General features: G+C 36.5%; 1 protein-coding gene across 1 annotated transcript in view; it reads right to left on the bottom strand.

The window, feature by feature from the left end:
* LOC149087026 (uncharacterized) overlaps positions 1–20,319 on the bottom strand; it is a 243,732-nt gene that overhangs the window by 59,973 nt on the left and 163,440 nt on the right. Inside the window, exons 7-8 of the mRNA XM_089231244.1 lie at positions 15,772–15,917; positions 3,233–3,472 (exon numbers count right to left, since the gene is read on the bottom strand). Of these exons, the coding sequence (XP_089087370.1) occupies positions 3,233–3,472; positions 15,772–15,917 (386 nt within the window). The remainder of the gene's footprint in view (positions 1–3,232; positions 3,473–15,771; positions 15,918–20,319) is intronic.

The raw sequence follows: 20,319 nt of genomic DNA, 5'->3' as shown, positions 1-20,319 counted from the left end.
ACGACATATTCATGTTGCAGTCGAGAATTTTCGATCAAGTCAGGACAAATCTCTGGACAATACTATGTGTTATTTATCTAATAATGGGTATGAACAGTGCGCCCCAAGTGGCGTGGTAGTAAGATGCTGAACTACCACCGTGAAAGCTGATGTCAGATTCCAGGTTCGACTCGGGGAAAGAACATGGATAAAAAAAAAAAAAATAGATAAAAAAAATAGCTTGAGGCAACCATTGATAGATGGCGCCACCATTTTCAACCTAATTCATTAACTGCAATAAATTGCGTATAACGATGTGGCCGGAGCTGGTATGCGTACTAATAATATGAACAGTGCTCGAAAATTGAACAAGTTTGAAGATCCTCGAATTAATGAAATGAAAAATGCCTGCGAGTGGTAGAAATGTCGCATATTCGGGTTACTGACTGAAAAGATTGCGCACCCTTGCTGCTAAGATTTTGCCAACATTGGTAACTTCCAGAGGCGCGAGAACAGACCAAGACTACATTGCTACACCGACGTTTTTGTGCATATTCATCGCTAGATGCCGCCATCTGTTTTTTTTTTTTTAATGTTAATAGCTTACCGAGAAAAACGTATCCCATATTCGAATCTGGTAAATCAACACCTCACGTAATTTTCAGAGAAACGGCAAGCATATTTATCGTTGTGTTTGATACGACCATTGAAATAAAGTGATCAAACTAGAAAACTCAAAAATATTGTAAATTTATGAATATGTATCACAGCAAATGGAATACGAAAGACTTTCAGCGGGCATGTATCTCGTTCGCCCCTCCCTTTAAAACAAAAAATGGCGCTTTTTTTTGATTCCCAGTAATCCCAGCAATGCATTCAGAAACAAATCATCACATAAACATACACAAAAAAATTTATAACTTACTGAAAAAAAAGTGTGTACGTATATATGGAAATGAGAGTAAAAAATAGAATCTCTACCACAACATGTAATTCCCTCTGGCATGTCATAAACATTTCAGAAGAACGGCGACTGAGCTTTTATTGCTGAAGAGAACCAAATGGAAGAAGTATATTGAGTGAAACAGCCTTGAATATGTTAAGCTCCTGATGCCATCCCTACGAGAAACGTTTCGTTTCGTAGGACAAGAAGAAGAAGAAAAATAAAGCAGGCAAGCTTTTAAGACTTTTACGAGAATCTTCAAGATACTTTACTCGTTCGAGACAAGAAGAATGAAAAAAAAAAAAATTTAACTTTATATCTTTTCTTCAAAATGTATTTTAAAGCAAATGGTGGCAACGGTTTCGTGTCGGAGACTGGATCATTTGTATATCTGTCACATACGGTGGAAGTATATATAGATCTAAAATAATAATGCCCTCTCTATTCCCGACTGCTATGCACCATGTAAATGCATCAGTGTTTTTTATATATATATTCAGGGTTTATATTATTGGAACATTTTTTTCCAAGAGATACATCCCAAGCTTCAAAATCAGCTTCAATTTCTCAGCAAATAAATCTTTCTTCTTACTCTTTTCGAACATGATTTTTATAGGGATTAAAATACGAGCACCTGCACCGACTGCTCTATTATCGAGATGCATGCATCAAACGTGCAATGGGTGATTCAAAAATCATGGACGTATCATTCGAACTTTTTAACCAGTACGTGATTATGACTCGTAAGATTGCAAAACGGCAGTTTGGTTAGGTACATTAAGAATTTAGATTATTATAATCGTAAAAGATCTCCCTTTAGTTAACCAAATGCGCCCCCACGCTAGAATTCCTGAGGAACTTGTAACATATAGGGGACGCGCTGGACAGCAAAGAAAAACATTACATGAGGACAGCATCCGTGGTAGACCGCATGGAGACATAACGCATCCCCAAAATCAGAATTATTAAAAGATCTACCATTTTATCCAATTCCTATGCCAAGGCACAATGTAAATGAAGCATAGTTAGGCAATGCCTCTTTTCTACATATAACTTATTCATTCTCGTTTCTACATCTCAATCGCTTTGCATGCTAGGAATCTCGCCTCATCCAATAATTTGTGCTCAGTACCGTTGATTCTCTACCTACCAGTGAAAATGCTTAGGCACTTCCGAATTTTTTTAAGTATTACTCATTCTTTAAGATATCTAAAAAAAACTCCATACTGCAGTATTGACCTGAACAGTATTATCTGCACAGCGTTTTTCTAATTTTTCTAAGATATGGTGCGAAATTGTTTTAGTACAGAAAAATACAGCCCGTCTCGCACGAGAACAAAAATACATATCAATGAAGCATTATTGGGTGTTTGAAAATAGAAACTCGTCGTTTGCACCACATAAATTGCAATATGAGCTGTATTCATTGAAAAATGGCTTTAAAGTATTTCCGTGTACAATAATTCTCAAACGTTAAGCAACAAAATTAAAAATGCTTTTAAAAACAAATATTTCCTTTCTTTTTTTGTTGGCGTTTACACAGACCCTCGCTCTCTGGTGAAATTAAAAAGAAAATAAAGAAATCCAAAATCTTCCATAACTGGGGTTAAATAATAACAATATATTGAGCCACAGAAAGTTCAGTGGAGAAGGTCGGCCAATATGGGACATGACCCACCTATGCTGTAGTGCCGGTACATACCAGTAACAAGATCATCAATGCCGTTTGCAGGGTCTATTTAAGCGAAAGTCTTAGGAAAGAGCTCGCCAAGGCTTTGGAAAGAGTCATGGAGAGCAGTCGAATGTTTTCCATGGATGTCTAATATTACCTCCATTGGGTTAAAGTCAAAAGTAATGGGTAGCTATTCCATATGAACTAGTGTTCGTAATGCTCGACAACACAAACTGTTTGAAATTTTGTTTTATCGTCCATAAACATGGCACTACCGTCTTTGAACCTCTAGTGAAGGATGAAGGTCGATTCGGGTGCCAACAACAATTTCTGTCCAGATCATCATACCGTTACAATGGAGAATTATGTTTGTTGCTTAACTTTCGAGCATGAGTGTACATTACATAGATTTCGATTATGATTTCAAAGTATATTTTTCAATTTTGATATTTGTGTATACACATAATTTTGTGCTCTATGTGAGGTACTTGAGTTCTTTGACATCGGACTGACTTTGAATAAGAATTGATTACGTACTTTAATTTGAAAACGTGTGCTAATTCAAATTCTCATTACTACAATGACTGGATTATAAAGATTGCTTTTATTCAATACGTAAACAAAAAACCCATTCTTACCGGAATCCAAAACGTGAACCTCGTCAAAATCAAGACTAGCCGCGTACTGATCTTTCCGATCCTTGGGCGAAAGTGCCGTCGATATGTGTCGATACGGAGTCTCTACATCCACTGGGACACCATCTTTTAGCCACTGGACGTGCATTGATCCGGATCCCTGAACGATACACGTCAACCTAAGTCTCATCCCTTGGACAACCGGCATTTTTTGAGAAGCGTGGATGTCGAGTATACTGAGAGCTGTAAAAAATTATGAAAAAAAAAATTCATTTACTTTAAATTTTATATACCTTAAGGACAACAACAGCATAAGAAGAATATAAAAAAATAAAAAAATTGGACCAGCTGGTTAACATTATATTGCCAAATATTAACTATAACAATTAAACGATAAAATTGCTGGAATGAAACAGAGAAGTATAAGTATATTCCATTTCATTTATGCACAGCCCCTGAACTCATTCAAGTGAATATGATATTTTCGACAAACCAATAATAACCACAAACATCGTAGTTTTGAATTTTTTAGTACCTCTATTATAATCGGAAGCATAATATATCTGGTAAATGACTTCTCAAAACAGCACTACTGGAAATTTTTAGTTGGCATAGATATATAAAAATTAAAGATTTTCTTTTGTGTCACGTATACAACCCTTCACAAAAACTTTGAAAAATTAAGTAACATTTAAAAGCATTTTGTATTAGGCTGTACGTGTCTCAAAGTCAGTGGCTGTAATGGTTTAATGGTTGGACAAATAATTAGAGACAGAGCCTGCAGAATATACAATAGATATTCCTTTAGAACAATTAAACATATTCAATCCCATCATCGAGACCAGCTTTCTTCAACCAGTGAACATCGCCAAATTCTTGAAGGAACTACATAATTAAGTTTCATTGTTTAGGGGAAGAGCAAGATGCTTTTAAAATTTCTATTCGTGTGAAACAATATTAATCAGCCTTGCGTGGGTGGTATTTACCGACAGGGTTTAAACTATATCACGATTTTTGGATAGGAGATCGATACGGATTGGAAAATACTTGAATTTAACCAATCCGTGTCCATCTTCTATCCAGAAATTGTGACTTTAAATTCAACCTTGTCGGTGAACACCACCCTTAGTAGTGAAAACCAGAGGAATCGAATCGAAGTTGTTGCATCACTTGGTGTTTTTCCCTCAGCGCTGAAGCAATGTGTATATAATGTTTTAAATAGAAAACTAAAAAAAAAAAAAAAAAACACAACGGATGTCCAACTACTAAAACAATGGAACCTTGAACCTTAGTCCCCATATCCAAGTTGCATAGATGAGCCCATTACAGCTCATACTCCACTCCATCATCGCTCTGCTAATAAATTGCAGTAGTGCGACGGTCCATAACGATCCCGAACTAAGAAAAAGTATCTTTGAAGAGGAATGATCTTTAATTAAATCGACAGCCAAAATTAACATCACGGGCCATTAAATTCATGCTGCTGTTGGCAACTTTTCTAAATTGACGTTTTCATTATCGTATTGTAAGTCAGGCCCATAGCCAGAAATTTCGTTCGGAGCGAGACCACTTGCTTTTCGGGGGGGGGGGAGCACCAAAGTGGTCGAAGAATATAAAATAAAATGAAATAAAATAATTTTTTTTAGAAAATAAAATTTTTGGCCATGTTTCCCTCTTTTTCAGTCATTTTCGCACACTTCGGGGGACCAGACTCCCCCCCCCCCCACTCTCGCTACGGCCTTTTTGTAAGTAAATTAAGCATAAGTTTATTTTTGTGATATTGAAAACCGTTATTTTGACAAGCCCCCTGAAATGTGTTTTCCCTGTCATACAACCCCTTATTTGTCGGTCACTTCCGCACAGACGGCCACTTCTTTGTGGAATGCCGAGTGGCCGTCTTGGAGGGGAGTTTCACTGTATATATACACATATATATACACTTTTTTGTTTTGAGAAGCATCAAAAAATATGTGTGGAGTTATAAAACAGATTTCATCATAAGTAACTAAGTCCACGAAACCGAAAAAAAACAAAAAAATTCAAGATGACCCTCGTCTTTGTATTCAACGGACATCGCTAGCATGGCCAATGGCGGAAAAGGAAAAGAAAATCAAGTTGTGTATTTTGATGGAAGACTCTCGCAAGAAAAAGTGATGATCGATCGTCGTCGTATTGCTATGGCGTCAATAGCCATCGCTATCAGATGAAGCGGGAGAGGTCCAATTTCCAGCCCAATATAATATAATAATAAGAGAAAAGGGAAAAGGGGACTTAAGCCATTTAAATTGTAAAAAACATGCTCTTTCGCCTCCATCAACACTCCTTAATTTTATGGCCACTTACTTAAAGGGCCCCTTCAAAGTTTGCGTAATAGCCGCTTCGCATTCTTCTTTTCTCTCTCTCTTCCCTATATACTGAAGCCTATTGACCTTTGTAATTGCCACCTGCAGGCGATTGACTTTATTTCATCTATTGTACGCATCCCTTCTTGGGAATATGTGCCTTCTGACTTTCTTGCTTCCTCTCTACTTTTCTTTTCCTTCTTTTTTGTACAGCTTCCCCCCCCCCCCCCACAGAAAACGTCTTCCTCCCATATGCTTCGAAAGATCGTAGGGGGTGAACCTTGACCAATGATGTCAATTTAATACTATTTGTACCTACGTAATCCTCATCACCCAATGGAAGGATCTTTCTTTGAAGCCGGACTACCAATTAGAAATAGGGGGTTGGTACCCCTCAAAACTTTACTTTTTGGAATCTTTGAAAAATTTAAAGCAGATTGATTAGTGCAAGCTAAGATCAAGTTGGAAAAAAAATGTAGAAAGAGGAGAATTTTTTTTGTAAACACATTTTTCAACTGTAGCATCAGGAGCGGCGATCATCCGTGATGAAAGGGATGGAGGAAAAGGTAGGAAAGAAATTCTTACCACAATTCTAGTAAATTATAGACGTTTAATTAAAACATAAATTAGGAGGAATTAACAGGGGGCAGAGATGGCGAAATTAGGTATAAAAAGTGATTAAAAGAGAGATATTCCAACATCAAATTAAAATTATTATAATTGAACATACAGTATTTTGTTTATGTATTATGCAGAATTTGATATCGTGTAAAATGGATTTTTCTAATTGACTTTTATTTTGTGTAAATATAACTCGTTCTTTTCATATGATCATTTGATTAAATATTAATGCTAATGAAATTTAATTGATTCTTTCTTTCATGAGTCATCATTTTATTCTAAATGTATATTGGACCACTAGGAGCCTGGGTTAATCTAGATAATTATATATATATTCTTCCAGTGGTTCGATATAACAATGGTGCCGTGACCATTCCCTTACAGTATTATTCCAAATTTTATTTTTGTAATACTGTTCTTAATTCATAAATTTACCCTTTTTCACCTTCAGATAAAAATGTCAAAACATGAACAAATGATGACTCTTGAGAGAATGTTCGAATTGATATGGTCATAATGTTAATTTAAAAGGAAAAAAAGAAACATTAAGTTGGTGTTGAAATTTATTATTGTATAGAAACTTTTGTGTTTTGGGAATTTCTACATTTACTTTCATTGAATTTTGATTTTATAATTTTGTGAAATATTTTGAATATATTGCACTATGGCTGAAGATCCTAGCAATTTTAATAAGTTAGCGGGGTGCCAGGCATTAATTCCCCATTTTGACAACGTATCCGCTGTCACTCCCCGATATTTTGTTGATACGTTAGAGGCAATCGCAAAAACCGCAAATTGTACTGAATCAGAGAAATTATTGTTGCTGAAATCCAGAGTTAGGGGAGATGCGTTGACACAGATCATTAACAATGTTGATTTGGAAAATGAGCAGAATTATGAAAACTTTAAACAGAAATTTTTGGATTTTTTCTCCACCAAAACAAGCCTTGCTACACGACAGCAACTTTTCTCGAATTGTCGCATGTCCTCCGACGAAGGGGTCAAAATCTACGCTGCTCGTGTTTCCACAAATACACAAAAATTTTTCGGCAATGCCGATATCAGTAAACCCGAAGTGAAATCACTCTACGAACAAACACGACTAGCCAAATTCTTGGAAGGCCTCCTACCAAAATACAAAAGTTCTATTTTAGTGAAAGACCCCCAATCGTTTCAAGATGCTGTGAATTTCATTGAAACTTTACAAGTTAATGAATCATCAACACAACACCAGACAATTTGTAATGTAGAAAACAGCAAAGATAAAGAAATCAGGAGCTTACTAGAAACGCACACAAAACTGACCCACAACACACTTGCTGCACTACAAAAGCAGGTGGAAAATCTTCAACTGCACTCCGTGCCAAGGCACGAAAACAGTGCGCAATTTCGTTTTGAAAATAATCCCTCCACAACTCAAGCATTCTCTGAACCCCCACAGCAACATACTCACACACAGGTGTGGACCGCAGGTTGCGGTGGAAACACTTGCTGCAACGAAACAATTTCACACAGATTTCCACTCAATGATTTTGAAGGTCATAGACACCCTCATTTTGCTCAGAATTTTTGTGGAAACTGTGGTCGAAACAATCATACAACTTCAGAATGCTATGCTTATAATCCTGAGCACCGTTTCAACCAACGTTCACACGCACCACGCACTCAAAATTTTCATCAGACATTTTATTCTAATCGAGGACGTTTTAATACACGCAATCATTCACCACATCCTCGAAGAAGCAATACAGGCAGATCAGTAAGATTTGAGGACAACAACACATCTCATTCCGGTAATTTAAACTAATTAGGGGAACGAACGAAAGTGCTTCCACTTCCGCGGCTAGAGTCCGTTCCCCCAACATGAATACCACTTCAACTTCTACAGAGCCGCAACAAGATACAAGTATTACACAAGTTAAAACGATAAACACACAGATTCTGGATTCACAAGAAAATGACTTCTACCTTCCTGTTGCTGATGTCAAATTTGCTGGTTGCCAAACAACCAGTTTGATTGATTCTGGCGCCTCAGTCTCATTACTTCAGTATTCTGTTTTTCAGAAAATCAGAAATGACGCACGGATAAAAAAAGCTAACACTGATGTCAGAGTTAAATCTATTTCAGGAGAGCCACTAGATATTTTGGGGTCATTCAAAATCCCTCTCACTTTGGGAAATAAATGCATTATTCATTCATTTTTTATAGTCAGAAATGATTTGGCTACACAATACCAAGCAATAATTGGCTATGACCTTTTGAAGGCCCACAAATTCATACTCAACCTCGATAATGACATATTAGAAGCTGGTAATACAAAAATTAAAATACGAGACGCCAATTCTCCAACTTGTAACACATTATCCACAGAGTACGCCCGACTAGCAACGAAAATCACACTTTTGCCACACGAATCCAGGGTAGTGTATTTGAAAACGGACATTTTGGCTAGTGAAGGGGATGATATAATGTTGACACCTACACTACAGAACGATGCTATAGAAGTACATAGAGCTGTGTGCTCCATCTCTAAAGATAAAAAGATCCCCATTATGCTTTCGAACTTGACCGCTCGAAAAGTGGCTTTAAACAAAAACACTCGTGTAGGTACAATCACGAATGACGTAGAAATCAGAGACATGGAGGAAATCAAACAGTTACGCAGGCAGGAATTGTCGGAAAATGATTTTGAGCTGAGCCACTTAGACCTTCCAACTCGTTCGAAGCTATTGAAATTACTTTTTGAATTTGGTGATATATTTAGTAAACGCTTATACACCATAGGTTGTACAGATAAAATCACTCCTATTTTACAAGTAAATTCATCAAAACTACCATCTACTCGCCCCTACAATGTTCCCTACGCTTTGAGAGACGAATTAAAATGTCAGTTAAATGAATTAGAGCAAGCAAATTTGATTGAAAAATCAGACAGTCACATAAGCTTCCCTTTGATCATGATAAAGAAAAAAAATCCTTCAGGAGACCCGAAGCAACAGAAATGGCGATTGGTAGTAGACTATAGAAAATTGAACGCTCACTTAAAATATCCAAGATATCCTCTACCAATCATTCATCACTTACTGGAAATGCTACGGGGATCTAATCTTTTTTGCTCCCTTGATCTATCATCATCTTTTTGGCAGATTCCTTTGAAACCCGAGGATCGTGACATGACAACATTTAGCTCCCCATTTGGCTCGTTCCGTTACAAAACTATGCCTCAAGGCTTGAATGCTAGTCCGGAAACATTTTCCAATCTTTCAGATCAACTTTTAGCTCCTCTTTCGGATTTGAAAATTGCCAACTATATTGATGATTTTTGCTTGGGTGCCGACAATGTCTCACAAATGCTCTACAAATTGAGAAAACTATTCGAGAGGTTCCGCTATTTTGGTTTGACACTTAATCCAGCTAAATGTTCATTTCTTGTTCCTCAGATCGAATTCCTAGGTCATACTTTGAACAGTTCAGGCATTCGCCCCATTGAGACAAACATTAGAAAGATACAAGACTTTCCAGTTCCCAACACCGTACGGAAAATTCGCCGTTTTATTGGGCTGGTTGGGTATTACAGGCGTTTCATACAAAATTTTTCAGATATTACGGCACCTATTACTAACCTCACTAGAAAGAGTAGAAAATTTCATTGGACTCAAGAGGCCCAGAATGCTTTTGACATTCTAAAACAAAAACTTTCGCAACCTCCAATTTTGATTCATCCGGATTTCAACAAGGAATTTATCCTTTCTACTGACAGCAGTGACGTTGCATTAGGTGCAATGATTGGGCAGAGAATAGACAATTCTAATGTCATACATCCAATTGCATATTTTTCCAAGAAATTAAATCCCACACAAATTCGATACACTATTATGGAAAAAGAATTAATGGCCATTGTGGAATCTGTAAAAGCATTCAAGTACTATTTGTATGGTAGACATTTCACTATTAGGTGTGATAATGCTGCTTTGACCAAATTATCGAAATGGGATTCACCAGGAAGCAGAGTCACTCGATGGTTTGCATTTCTCTCAGAATTTAATTATGATTTTGAATTAATCAAATCTTCGGAAAACCAAGTCGCCGATATTTTTTCACGCGACTTTCATGTGAATACAGTACAGATCACTTTACCTACCATAGAGGAGATAAAGTTGGCTCAGCGCGAAGATCCTAAATTGTCAACCATAATCTCTACATTAGAAGACGATAACACTCAACACTCAAAGCTCAGGATTAAGTATGTCCTATCGAATGGTCTTCTTATGCACAAAGGGATTATCACTCGCTCAGGGGGTCAGAAGATCATACTACAAATAGTTATACCTAACAATTTCAAGCCACACATTCTTGCAGCCAACCACTTGACACACTTTGGACACTTAAAAACATACCACGCCATTAAAGAGAAGTATTTCTGGGATAATTTATACACAGATACAAAACATTACGTAGAATCTTGCATACATTGCATATCTTTCCGATCTCCTCGTAGAGTACCACCTGTTCCATTGCAACGTCATTTTATTCCGTCTCGACCAATGGAATATGTCTCTTGCGATTTTGTCGGAAGATTGCCTAACACCTCACGTGGAAACTGCTACATACTTACGTTCATTGATCATTTCACAAAATTTGTGAAACTGTACGCAGTTCCCGACCAAACATCAAAAACAAAAGCAGAGAAATTCCTTGACTTTGCTTGCACTTTTGGATTTCCTGAGAAACTATTATCAGACAAAGGTTCAAATTTTGTGAGTGACCTTTTTAAAACACTTTGTAGTCGCCTAGGGGTAACGAAATTGCAAACAACGGCGATGTGCCCACAATCCAATGGTCAAAGTGAAAGGATAAATTCTAACTTGAAGAAGTCCCTCTCTATATTTGCACTAGGAACAACTGATTGGGATGCATACATTAATTACTATGAATTAATTTATAATTCAACTATTCATCAAGCAACACAGGAAAAGCCAGCATATTTACATCTTTCCTACGACCCTACACTTCCAACAGACATTCTTAATCAGACAACTCCACATACACGTGTCTCATATTCTGATTTTGTCACACAAAAAACAACACAACTGCAGTACACATTCAACAAAGTGCGTGAAAGTCTAATTACATCAGCAGAGAGGCAGGAAAATTACCAACGAAAATTCGCGAAAGATAGGAATTTTCACCCAGGTCAATTAGTATTTTTGCATCAACCCGACGCTGATAGACACGCTTCGCTTCCTAAGCGAAGAAATTTCGTCGGTCCCTACAGAATTCTCACAGTTCACAATCCTGTAAATTTTACAATAATTGATACAAGAAATCCAAAAACAAAACCTATTAAAGTACATGCAAACAGGTTGATCCCATTCAAAGAAAGACGTCAAGAATTGGATTATATGCACAGTACCATTAGGGAAAACAGGAATAGTAGAAATCCGGCAGACTCCATTGTACAACAAAGGCCACACGCTAGTTTCGATGAATTGTCTGACCTTCAATGGCTTCAATGTATTTCTCCTAGTGCCGCACGTTCGGTGGGGAACCCACCCAGCAGTAGCCCTGGGCACTATTCCGAGGAGCCTTCTCGAAACACAGATAACCCTGCCGTTGTAATACCACAATCTTCTATTCAAGGATGTCAAGCCAAAAGGCCTTCCACAAGTACAGCAAGTGATGCACCCCCTGCTCTGGATAATATGTCCCGTAATTTATTGCCTCAGCGTTCCGTTGGTCATCGATACAATTTGCGCTCTAACCGGCCGGCACAAATTAACACTTTCACTTTTAGAACATATTAATCAAGTGTTGTGTATGTAAATACATAAATAATATGGGACTTGAAAATATAAAATTTTTTTAAAATTTCTATAACGATTATTCGAAAATTAATTCATCGAATTTTATAATCGTATTCAGTGATAAGTTTTTTTTTATTACTGGAATTCCGTCGTGGATACAAATATGCTGTTGATTGTTCAGTGAGAAGGGCCCCTCATTGGACGGTGAACGCTTATTTGTTTCCAATTTTCTTTTCTTTTTTTTCATGCAAAATTCACAAATTAAATTTGAGGTAGACATTGAAGTACACTGCAAGTTTGATCAAGTCCCACCTTATTTAAAAAAAAATATAAATAAAAAAAAAAAAAAATTCATATATGTACATATCTCTATTTCTGAAGAAGCAGAAGATGAAGCATTCAGCAACAATGACTGTCAAATTATGTTTATATTGAAAACTATATGTTTAATGGATGCATTTACATTGTTCATTTCTATGCGTAATCAATTTCGCACCATTATATTTGAGAAAAAAATTGTTAAAACCTTGAAAACAAAGTAGAGTTATAATGGAATTATGAAAAAAAGTTATTATGAAAGTGTGAGAAAAAATGAGACTATGAGAAAAAAAAAAGATGAAAGAAAAAAAAATGAAATTATAAAAGGAAAATTGAACGTATAGAAAAAAAGATGAAAGTATAGAAAAAAAAAGGGAAATGAAAGTATACAAAAAAGACAAAAACAAAATAAGGATGAAAAAAATGAAATTAAGAAAAAAAAAATGAAATTATGAAAGAAGAAAAAATGGAAGTGAAGAAAAAGAGAAAAAAAAAATTGTCAAAATGTTAAGAATGTGCATGAGGAACAAAAGTATTAATGTTGTACACTTATGCATGCAAGTACTTTCATGTAAATATCCACATATAGCATATATGCAATTTTGTGTTAAGAATACAACATACTGCGTATTAGTGTAGTATAATTTGATGTTGGAATCTATAGTCCCTCAGAGTTATAATATTTATATTGAGCATTTAAACAAGTTTAATTTGGGAATGATTATAAATGATCACACTGTGGTAAGATTTTTTCTTTCTCTGCCAAATGGTTTATATACTATGTTTCTATATCCCTTCAACGTTCATAATTCATAAGTGAAATGTGCCCGTACTCTCAGGACACCGCTCACAAATTTCAATTATCTCTGCTTAGAGGAGACAGTTATCAACTGTTTCAAACTTTCCCTTCGAACGATGCAAATTCCTTTTCAGCAGACAACGACATCGATCACTCAGACTCGTTGATGCGATGGTTCACCGAGTAATGTGGCAGTGATATCTTCAAGCAAAGAAATTTGCTAACTTCACTAATGCGTTCAAAACTTCAAATTGAATTGCCATTTCCAGACACCATACACTGAAATTGTTTACGTGCAATTTCTCTTGGATACGCCTACGGAACGAGATGCTTCGCCGGTGTCGCACTTTGGTTGTCCTCAGTAGTCTGTGTAACAAATAGTGTTCGGGACTGACTGCACGTCTGAACACGAACGAACGGTCGAATAATTCTCTTCCTAATAATTTCGTTTAATAATTTTCGCTTCGATAGTACTCCAGCGTCGTCCTCTATTCAGTGACTGACATGTGAAAAGAACAAACACATTCGACGCTCTCTACGATACACATTCGCTGCAAAGTGCAACCCACGCTGAACATCATGAGGACTGATTCCTGACATTGGGTCTAGTGCGGATTGAGCCACAACAAGCCAATTTGTTTCCTGTACAGCTGGATTTTGAAAATTTACACTTTCGAACTAATAACTCTCGAGGCACTGAACAAGTATGTTGAAGTTCAGAGTAATGAATGTGCTGTAACTTATCTAGTATCAATGCGCAGCATTTTCAGGCAAACATGTTCTGCGACACTTAATGTTACATTTATTTCAGTGATAAATGCGACAGTGATTTTCTTGTTGCTATGTCTAAACGTATTATTGATATATTTTTGTGACGTTATACGAAGAAATTATACGTATCTTCACCATTCCGAAAAAAAAAAAAAAATACTTCCGATAAATCATCGAAAGAGATGATAGGTAATCTACGTTATGAATTCATGAAATTTTTAAAAGCTTCTGTGTATTTCATGCTCAGTGATTTTTGCAAAGCTCTTTTGTATATTTTTTTTTATTTCTGCTTATATTATCTTTCTACAATTCACTTACGACATTACCGAAGCACATGTATATATCTACAACACATAATGTATATTCACTTCTAATTTTTATATTACATATATATTTTTCTTTTCTTTTCGCATATGTATAAGTATATCTAGGTACGAGTATTCTTTTCAATGCATTCCTACATTGCTTACCATTGTGTCAAGTGATGTACATTTGTACATACCAGGTTTTCATCCATGTTTTGAAGAGCAAAAATTATTTTATTGCCAGTATTGTAATCTCCCGACTTATATTTTCTTTTTCTTTTTTTTTTCGTTTTTTTTCTTTTTCCGCAAGATGGATGTGCATTGCTATGGCGTCAATAGCCATCGCTATCAGATGAAGCGGGAGAGGTCCAATTTCCAGCCCAATATAATATAATAATAAGAGAAAAGGGAAAAGGGGACTTAAGCCATTTAAATTGTAAAAAACATGCTCTTTCGCCTCCATCAACACTCCTTAATTTTATGGCCACTTACTTAAAGGGCCCCTTCAAAGTTTGCGTAATAGCCGCTTCGCATTCTTCTTTTCTCTCTCTCTTCCCTATATACTGAAGCCTATTGACCTTTGTAATTGCCACCTGCAGGCGATTGACTTTATTTCATCTATTGTACGCATCCCTTCTTGGGAATATGTGCCTTCTGACTTTCTTGCTTCCTCTCTACTTTTCTTTTCCTTCTTTTTTGTACAGCTTCCCCCCCCCCCCCCACAGAAAACGTCTTCCTCCCATATGCTTCGAAAGATCGTAGGGGGTGAACCTTGACCAATGATGTCAATTTAATACTATTTGTACCTACGTAATCCTCATCACCCAATGGAAGGATCTTTCTTTGAAGCCGGACTACCAATTAGAAATAGGGGGTTGGTACCCCTCAAAACTTTACTTTTTGGAATCTTTGAAAAATTTAAAGCAGATTGATTAGTGCAAGCTAAGATCAAGTTGGAAAAAAAATGTAGAAAGAGGAGAATTTTTTTTGTAAACACATTTTTCAACTGTAGCATCAGGAGCGGCGATCATCCGTGATGAAAGGGATGGAGGAAAAGGTAGGAAAGAAATTCTTACCACAATTCTAGTAAATTATAGACGTTTAATTAAAACATAAATTAGGAGGAATTAACAGGGGGCAGAGATGGCGAAATTAGGTATAAAAAGTGATTAAAAGAGAGATATTCCAACATCAAATTAAAATTATTATAATTGAACATACAGTATTTTGTTTATGTATTATGCAGAATTTGATATCGTGTAAAATGGATTTTTCTAATTGACTTTTATTTTGTGTAAATATAACTCGTTCTTTTCATATGATCATTTGATTAAATATTAATGCTAATGAAATTTAATTGATTCTTTCTTTCATGAGTCATCATTTTATTCTAAATGTATATTGGACCACTAGGAGCCTGGGTTAATCTAGATAATTATATATATATTCTTCCAGTGGTTCGATATAACAGTATGTATGTATGTATTTGAAGACCAATATATATATATATATATAGAAGCGGGATTTTTCCCTCTTCTTTTGAGGAATTTCAAAGTGGCATGGCTGATATTCAAAACATACCTGGTTCCCAGTGGAATTCCAAGTAGTTCTTGTCGACGGCGTACCTCCCGATCCTTCCACGCTTCAAATTCTCTTCGAATATCTCTTTTGCTTTACCGCTCTGGTCTTTCTCGCCGAAGAAATGGAACTGGACAACTGCTCCGGGCCTTTGCGTGATAATAATATAGAAAAATAACATTTTCAGAATAGTATTTTTTTAAAGAAACATTTTCTATTCCTGGAAATAGTAGGCATGTTTATCTATCGCGTGATTTGAACGAGTGAAATAATTATTAGTATTTTTTATAATTGCATTACCCTAACCACACGAAAAAACTAATTAACTTTTTTTTAATTATTCAGAACAAAACAATCGCGTTTAACAATTTTAACTGTTAATCTATTCCCAAATGGAATTTCATATACAACGGCTTGACAAAATTATATTTACGAGTCTTTTCTTCACAGAAATAGAATAGAATTTGTGAGTTCCAAGGAATGAATTTGATTTTAAAAAAAAATTGAGTGAAAGGTATAGTCAGCCCCGCTTAATCGGCTAACTGAGACTCCGCTTAAACGGATAAAATCCTCGGGCATCGAAATTTCTCCCATAGAGAGGTTATGCGTGACCCTAACGTACATTTATGTTGTCAGAATTGTGCTTGTTTCAGGTTCTGCACGCTGTCATCTTTCTTCAATATTTTGAAGTAAAGGTTATAAAGCAATGGCAAGACAGAAGGATAGCACTATAGCAACACAGAAGGCAAGAAGGATAGCACGGCAATAGGATAGAACGATAGCAAGGTAGAAGGATAGAACAATAGCAAGGCAATGGGAGAGAACGATAGCAAGTCAGAATGATAGAAAACCAGCAAGTCAGAAGGATAGCACGATGATTGGATAGAACGATAGCAAGACAGAAGTAGAGCACGATGATTGGATAGAATGATGGCAAAACAATTGGATAGAATGATGGCAAAACAATTGGATAGAATGATGGCAAAACAATTGGATAGAATGATGGCAAAACAATTGGATAGAATGATGGCAAAACAATTGGATAGAGAACGATAGCAATTATCAGAACGATAGCAATTATCAGAACGATAGCAATTATCAGAACGATAGCAATTATTAGAACGATAGCAATTATCAGAACGATAGAACGACCGCAAGACACAAGGATAGCACGAGAATGGTATAGAACGATAGCAAGACAGAAGGATAGAATCTCCAGACCATACACCGGAAATTGAGTGAATATTATCATTATTTTTATTACGGAATCAACTACTATTAGACAATTCTTTGTGTTCGCCACTGAACCACCATAACTTTTAAAGCAAAGATTGTATTCAATCGAGATGCTTTTCTGAAAAACAGCACATAAATTCTGAATATGTCTGAATAATTGGAGCAGATGGAGAAGTTGCCATTTCAAAAAAACCACACACATAAAATGAGAACTTTTTTGACATAAAATTTATTTTGACTCGAAAGTTTAAAAAGAAATAATTTTGATTTTTTTTTTATATCGTGAACCTCATGAAGAAAACTGCAGATAAAACAATTTATAGCATTTTTTTTTTTATTCTTATTTTCTTCCGGAACATAAAGCAGAAATTTTCTGTTGCAAATAAAGATCCATTGAAAACAAAAAAAAATATATATATATATAGAAGAAACGGAACCTAAAGAAAAATAGAGATCAACGTAACATGCCAAATAGGAACACTGGAGGTATTTATTACGCTCTTGGCATCGAACGCATGCAAAATGTCATTTTTTATATATACATATTTGTTCTTTGATACCGTGGTGCCTTCTGGAGGAAACATTCCCAGAAATATCTCAAAGGAAAGAAACATTCAGGATACGTACGTCTGTTGGAGTTACGGCTTATTGGATACCCATTGATCGAAGAAGTTGAAATATTTCACCGTACGGACGTTCCTTCCATCTCTTCATTTTTTTTCTTCTCTTTTTTGTATTTTTCTCCTTATTCTTCAAACCTTTAGCCTTTAAATCTTCACGTCATGCTATTTCCTGACCTTCCTCTTTATTCCACATCCGGGAATTGGCAGTTGCTACTGGGAAACATCAACTGCACCTTTGAGTTCGTACACAGCCTACTCCTTGGGTTATTCTTCAGATATATCGCCTTTCTCCCAGTTCGACATACACATACTGTATATATATACAAGATATGGTATAGGGATAAAAATTTACGGAGATGGAGGAATATTTCTTGAGTGGTTTATCCCCTTAACGTATCCATTCATTATAACTTATACGGATCTTGATTCATAGATATACCGTATAGCCATTCATTGTTGGAATATCTCTATTTGATAAAGAAATATTTACGAAATTGAAAAGTTTCACTAAGCTTTCGAAATTAGCTTCAGGTTTCCCAATGGGTGCCGATTTTTCATTTTCATTATTTCGACACTGCAGGTAGTACAGTCGAACCTCGTCGTTAACGTGAATCCGCTTAACGTGAAACTCCGGTTTACGTGAAAAGAATTTTTGGTCCCGTCTTTTTCCGTAGTGATGTGATGTGTTAAAAAAATACGCTTAACATAAACATTTTCAATGGAAGATCGCTTAACGTGAAAGGATTTGTCAACTTGAATAAAAATGTTTCATAGAAAAATTCCGGGAAGGTAAGGGGTAAGGGGTGGGTGAATGCCATTTGCGGCACTTGGCAAAGAGGAGTACGACCTTGATTGTCATTGGGAGAGGATCTCATTCAACACCGGCTATAGTAGATCTGCTACAACTGGTGTGTTGTTTTATTGCCCCACGAGTGTATGTTGTGACGCAAACTATCTCTGACGTCTTCTTGTTGTCTTGTTTTAAAAAGCTGGTGTAACGATTTAAGATCAGGGATGACTCTGTGGCTTGGATTTTCGTCCGAGAGGGACGAGAGAAGAGTTGTTCACGCGCTTTTTCTTCATGTCGTACGTAGTTGGCGGTTGAACGTCATGTCGTGTATGTCGACTGCCGTCTGCGATTTTTATTCGTGTGAATGTCATAGTTAATGTTGTGCTTTCCGTCATTATATGTTGTTTAAAATCTAAAATTTTCTGCTCGTCCATGTATGCCTTTTCGTGCCAAGCTACTACACTGTGCAAAATCCTTCCATTGTAGAAAGCCTCCACGCGAAGCTTTGACGTCACTGAAGTCGTCCATTTCACCTGTAGAAATTGGATATAGCAGGCCGACGGATGCAAAATCTTTCCCTTTTTTTGCAGTATATCTAATGACTATAGGTGAAATGTACGACTTCAGTGACATCACGAGCTTCGGATGGATGGAACGCAGCAATAGAGGGGCTCGTTCAAGTTATAGATACAACATGGGATGAAAGCGATAAAAAAAGAACCACTTTGATGAGGGCGAGTATGCAAATAGATTACAAAGACTGCAATGCCAACTGGTACCATGATTTTCGAGTCAATGTGAATACGGTACGGTGTAACATTCAGTTCAGTGCCATCCCCCTCTACCAGAGCATCACCTTGCACTGGGCTCATGATGTTGTTGAGACTGGCCTGTTCAGATATAGGACCATTTGCAGTAATCCTCGTAAACGCGTTCGATAGAAGACTTAGGTTTCACCGCTCCACACACGGCCACTGAATGGTATAGTACGGGGATATCGAGAGTTGAAATACAGTGAATTTAAGTTTCTGGAGACTACCAGAACATTCAAAGAGATCACAGAGCACGACTTTCTTTCAAAACAAGCACTACTCCGGTTACCGCCGTGGGCAATTTACCACCGATTGAGTTATGCCGGGAGTGTGTATACTAGCAGCGTGTGTACTTAACAGTATTGTGTTTGATTTTTCTCAGTGCTGTGATCTATATTTCGAATTGTGGGTGAAGTGCAATGATTGAATATTTGAACAATTTTAGGAGTTTTCCTCTTTGTGGTGATACTTTCTAACATTGAACTCTTCTTCCATTCACGCCTCGAAGTTGGAAACCACTAAAAACCAACTTCACCGGGGCACCGTTGGGATTCGAACCCGGATCATCGGAATGTGAGTATGTCACTATGTCTACTCGACCACCACAACGTCCGCATAACGTTACTCCGAGCATGATTTTACCCCCCACCAACTGAATATCTTCTCAGCAGTTGCGGACTGATTCTCTGGATGCACAAATTTCATTGGACCCCCGATTCCTTACCACGGAATTATCATCTCATCTAAGAAGAAATAAATTATTTTTGGAAAAAAGGCATCTAGAAAATTAACCAAAATTGAAAATTCAATAGAGCACAATATAGTTATTTATAAATTAAAATTATCAACTTTTGAACTTTAATTGGACTCGCCATCTGATTTTCAAGAATAAATTCATTTCTCCCAACCGGAGAATATCATTAACAAATCAAAGCATCGGGGTATTAAAAACAATCAAACATCACACGCACCAAAGACCACGCCTCGTTTTATAAAAATTTCGATAACACGAGACAATACGCAGAAGAAGAAAAAAAAATCTGAACATAATTTATACTCTCTCTCTCTCTCTCTCTCCTCCTTAATCTCC

The sequence above is a fragment of the Pholcus phalangioides genome, unplaced genomic scaffold (genome assembly GCF_987345545.1).
Source record: "Pholcus phalangioides strain wild (caught in Gottingen) unplaced genomic scaffold, Ppha-v1.0 ptg000004l_1, whole genome shotgun sequence".
NCBI lineage: Eukaryota > Metazoa > Arthropoda > Arachnida > Araneae > Pholcidae > Pholcus > Pholcus phalangioides.
The sequence above is the reverse complement of the archived record's forward strand: the minus strand, read 5'-3'. Positions and strand labels throughout refer to the sequence as shown.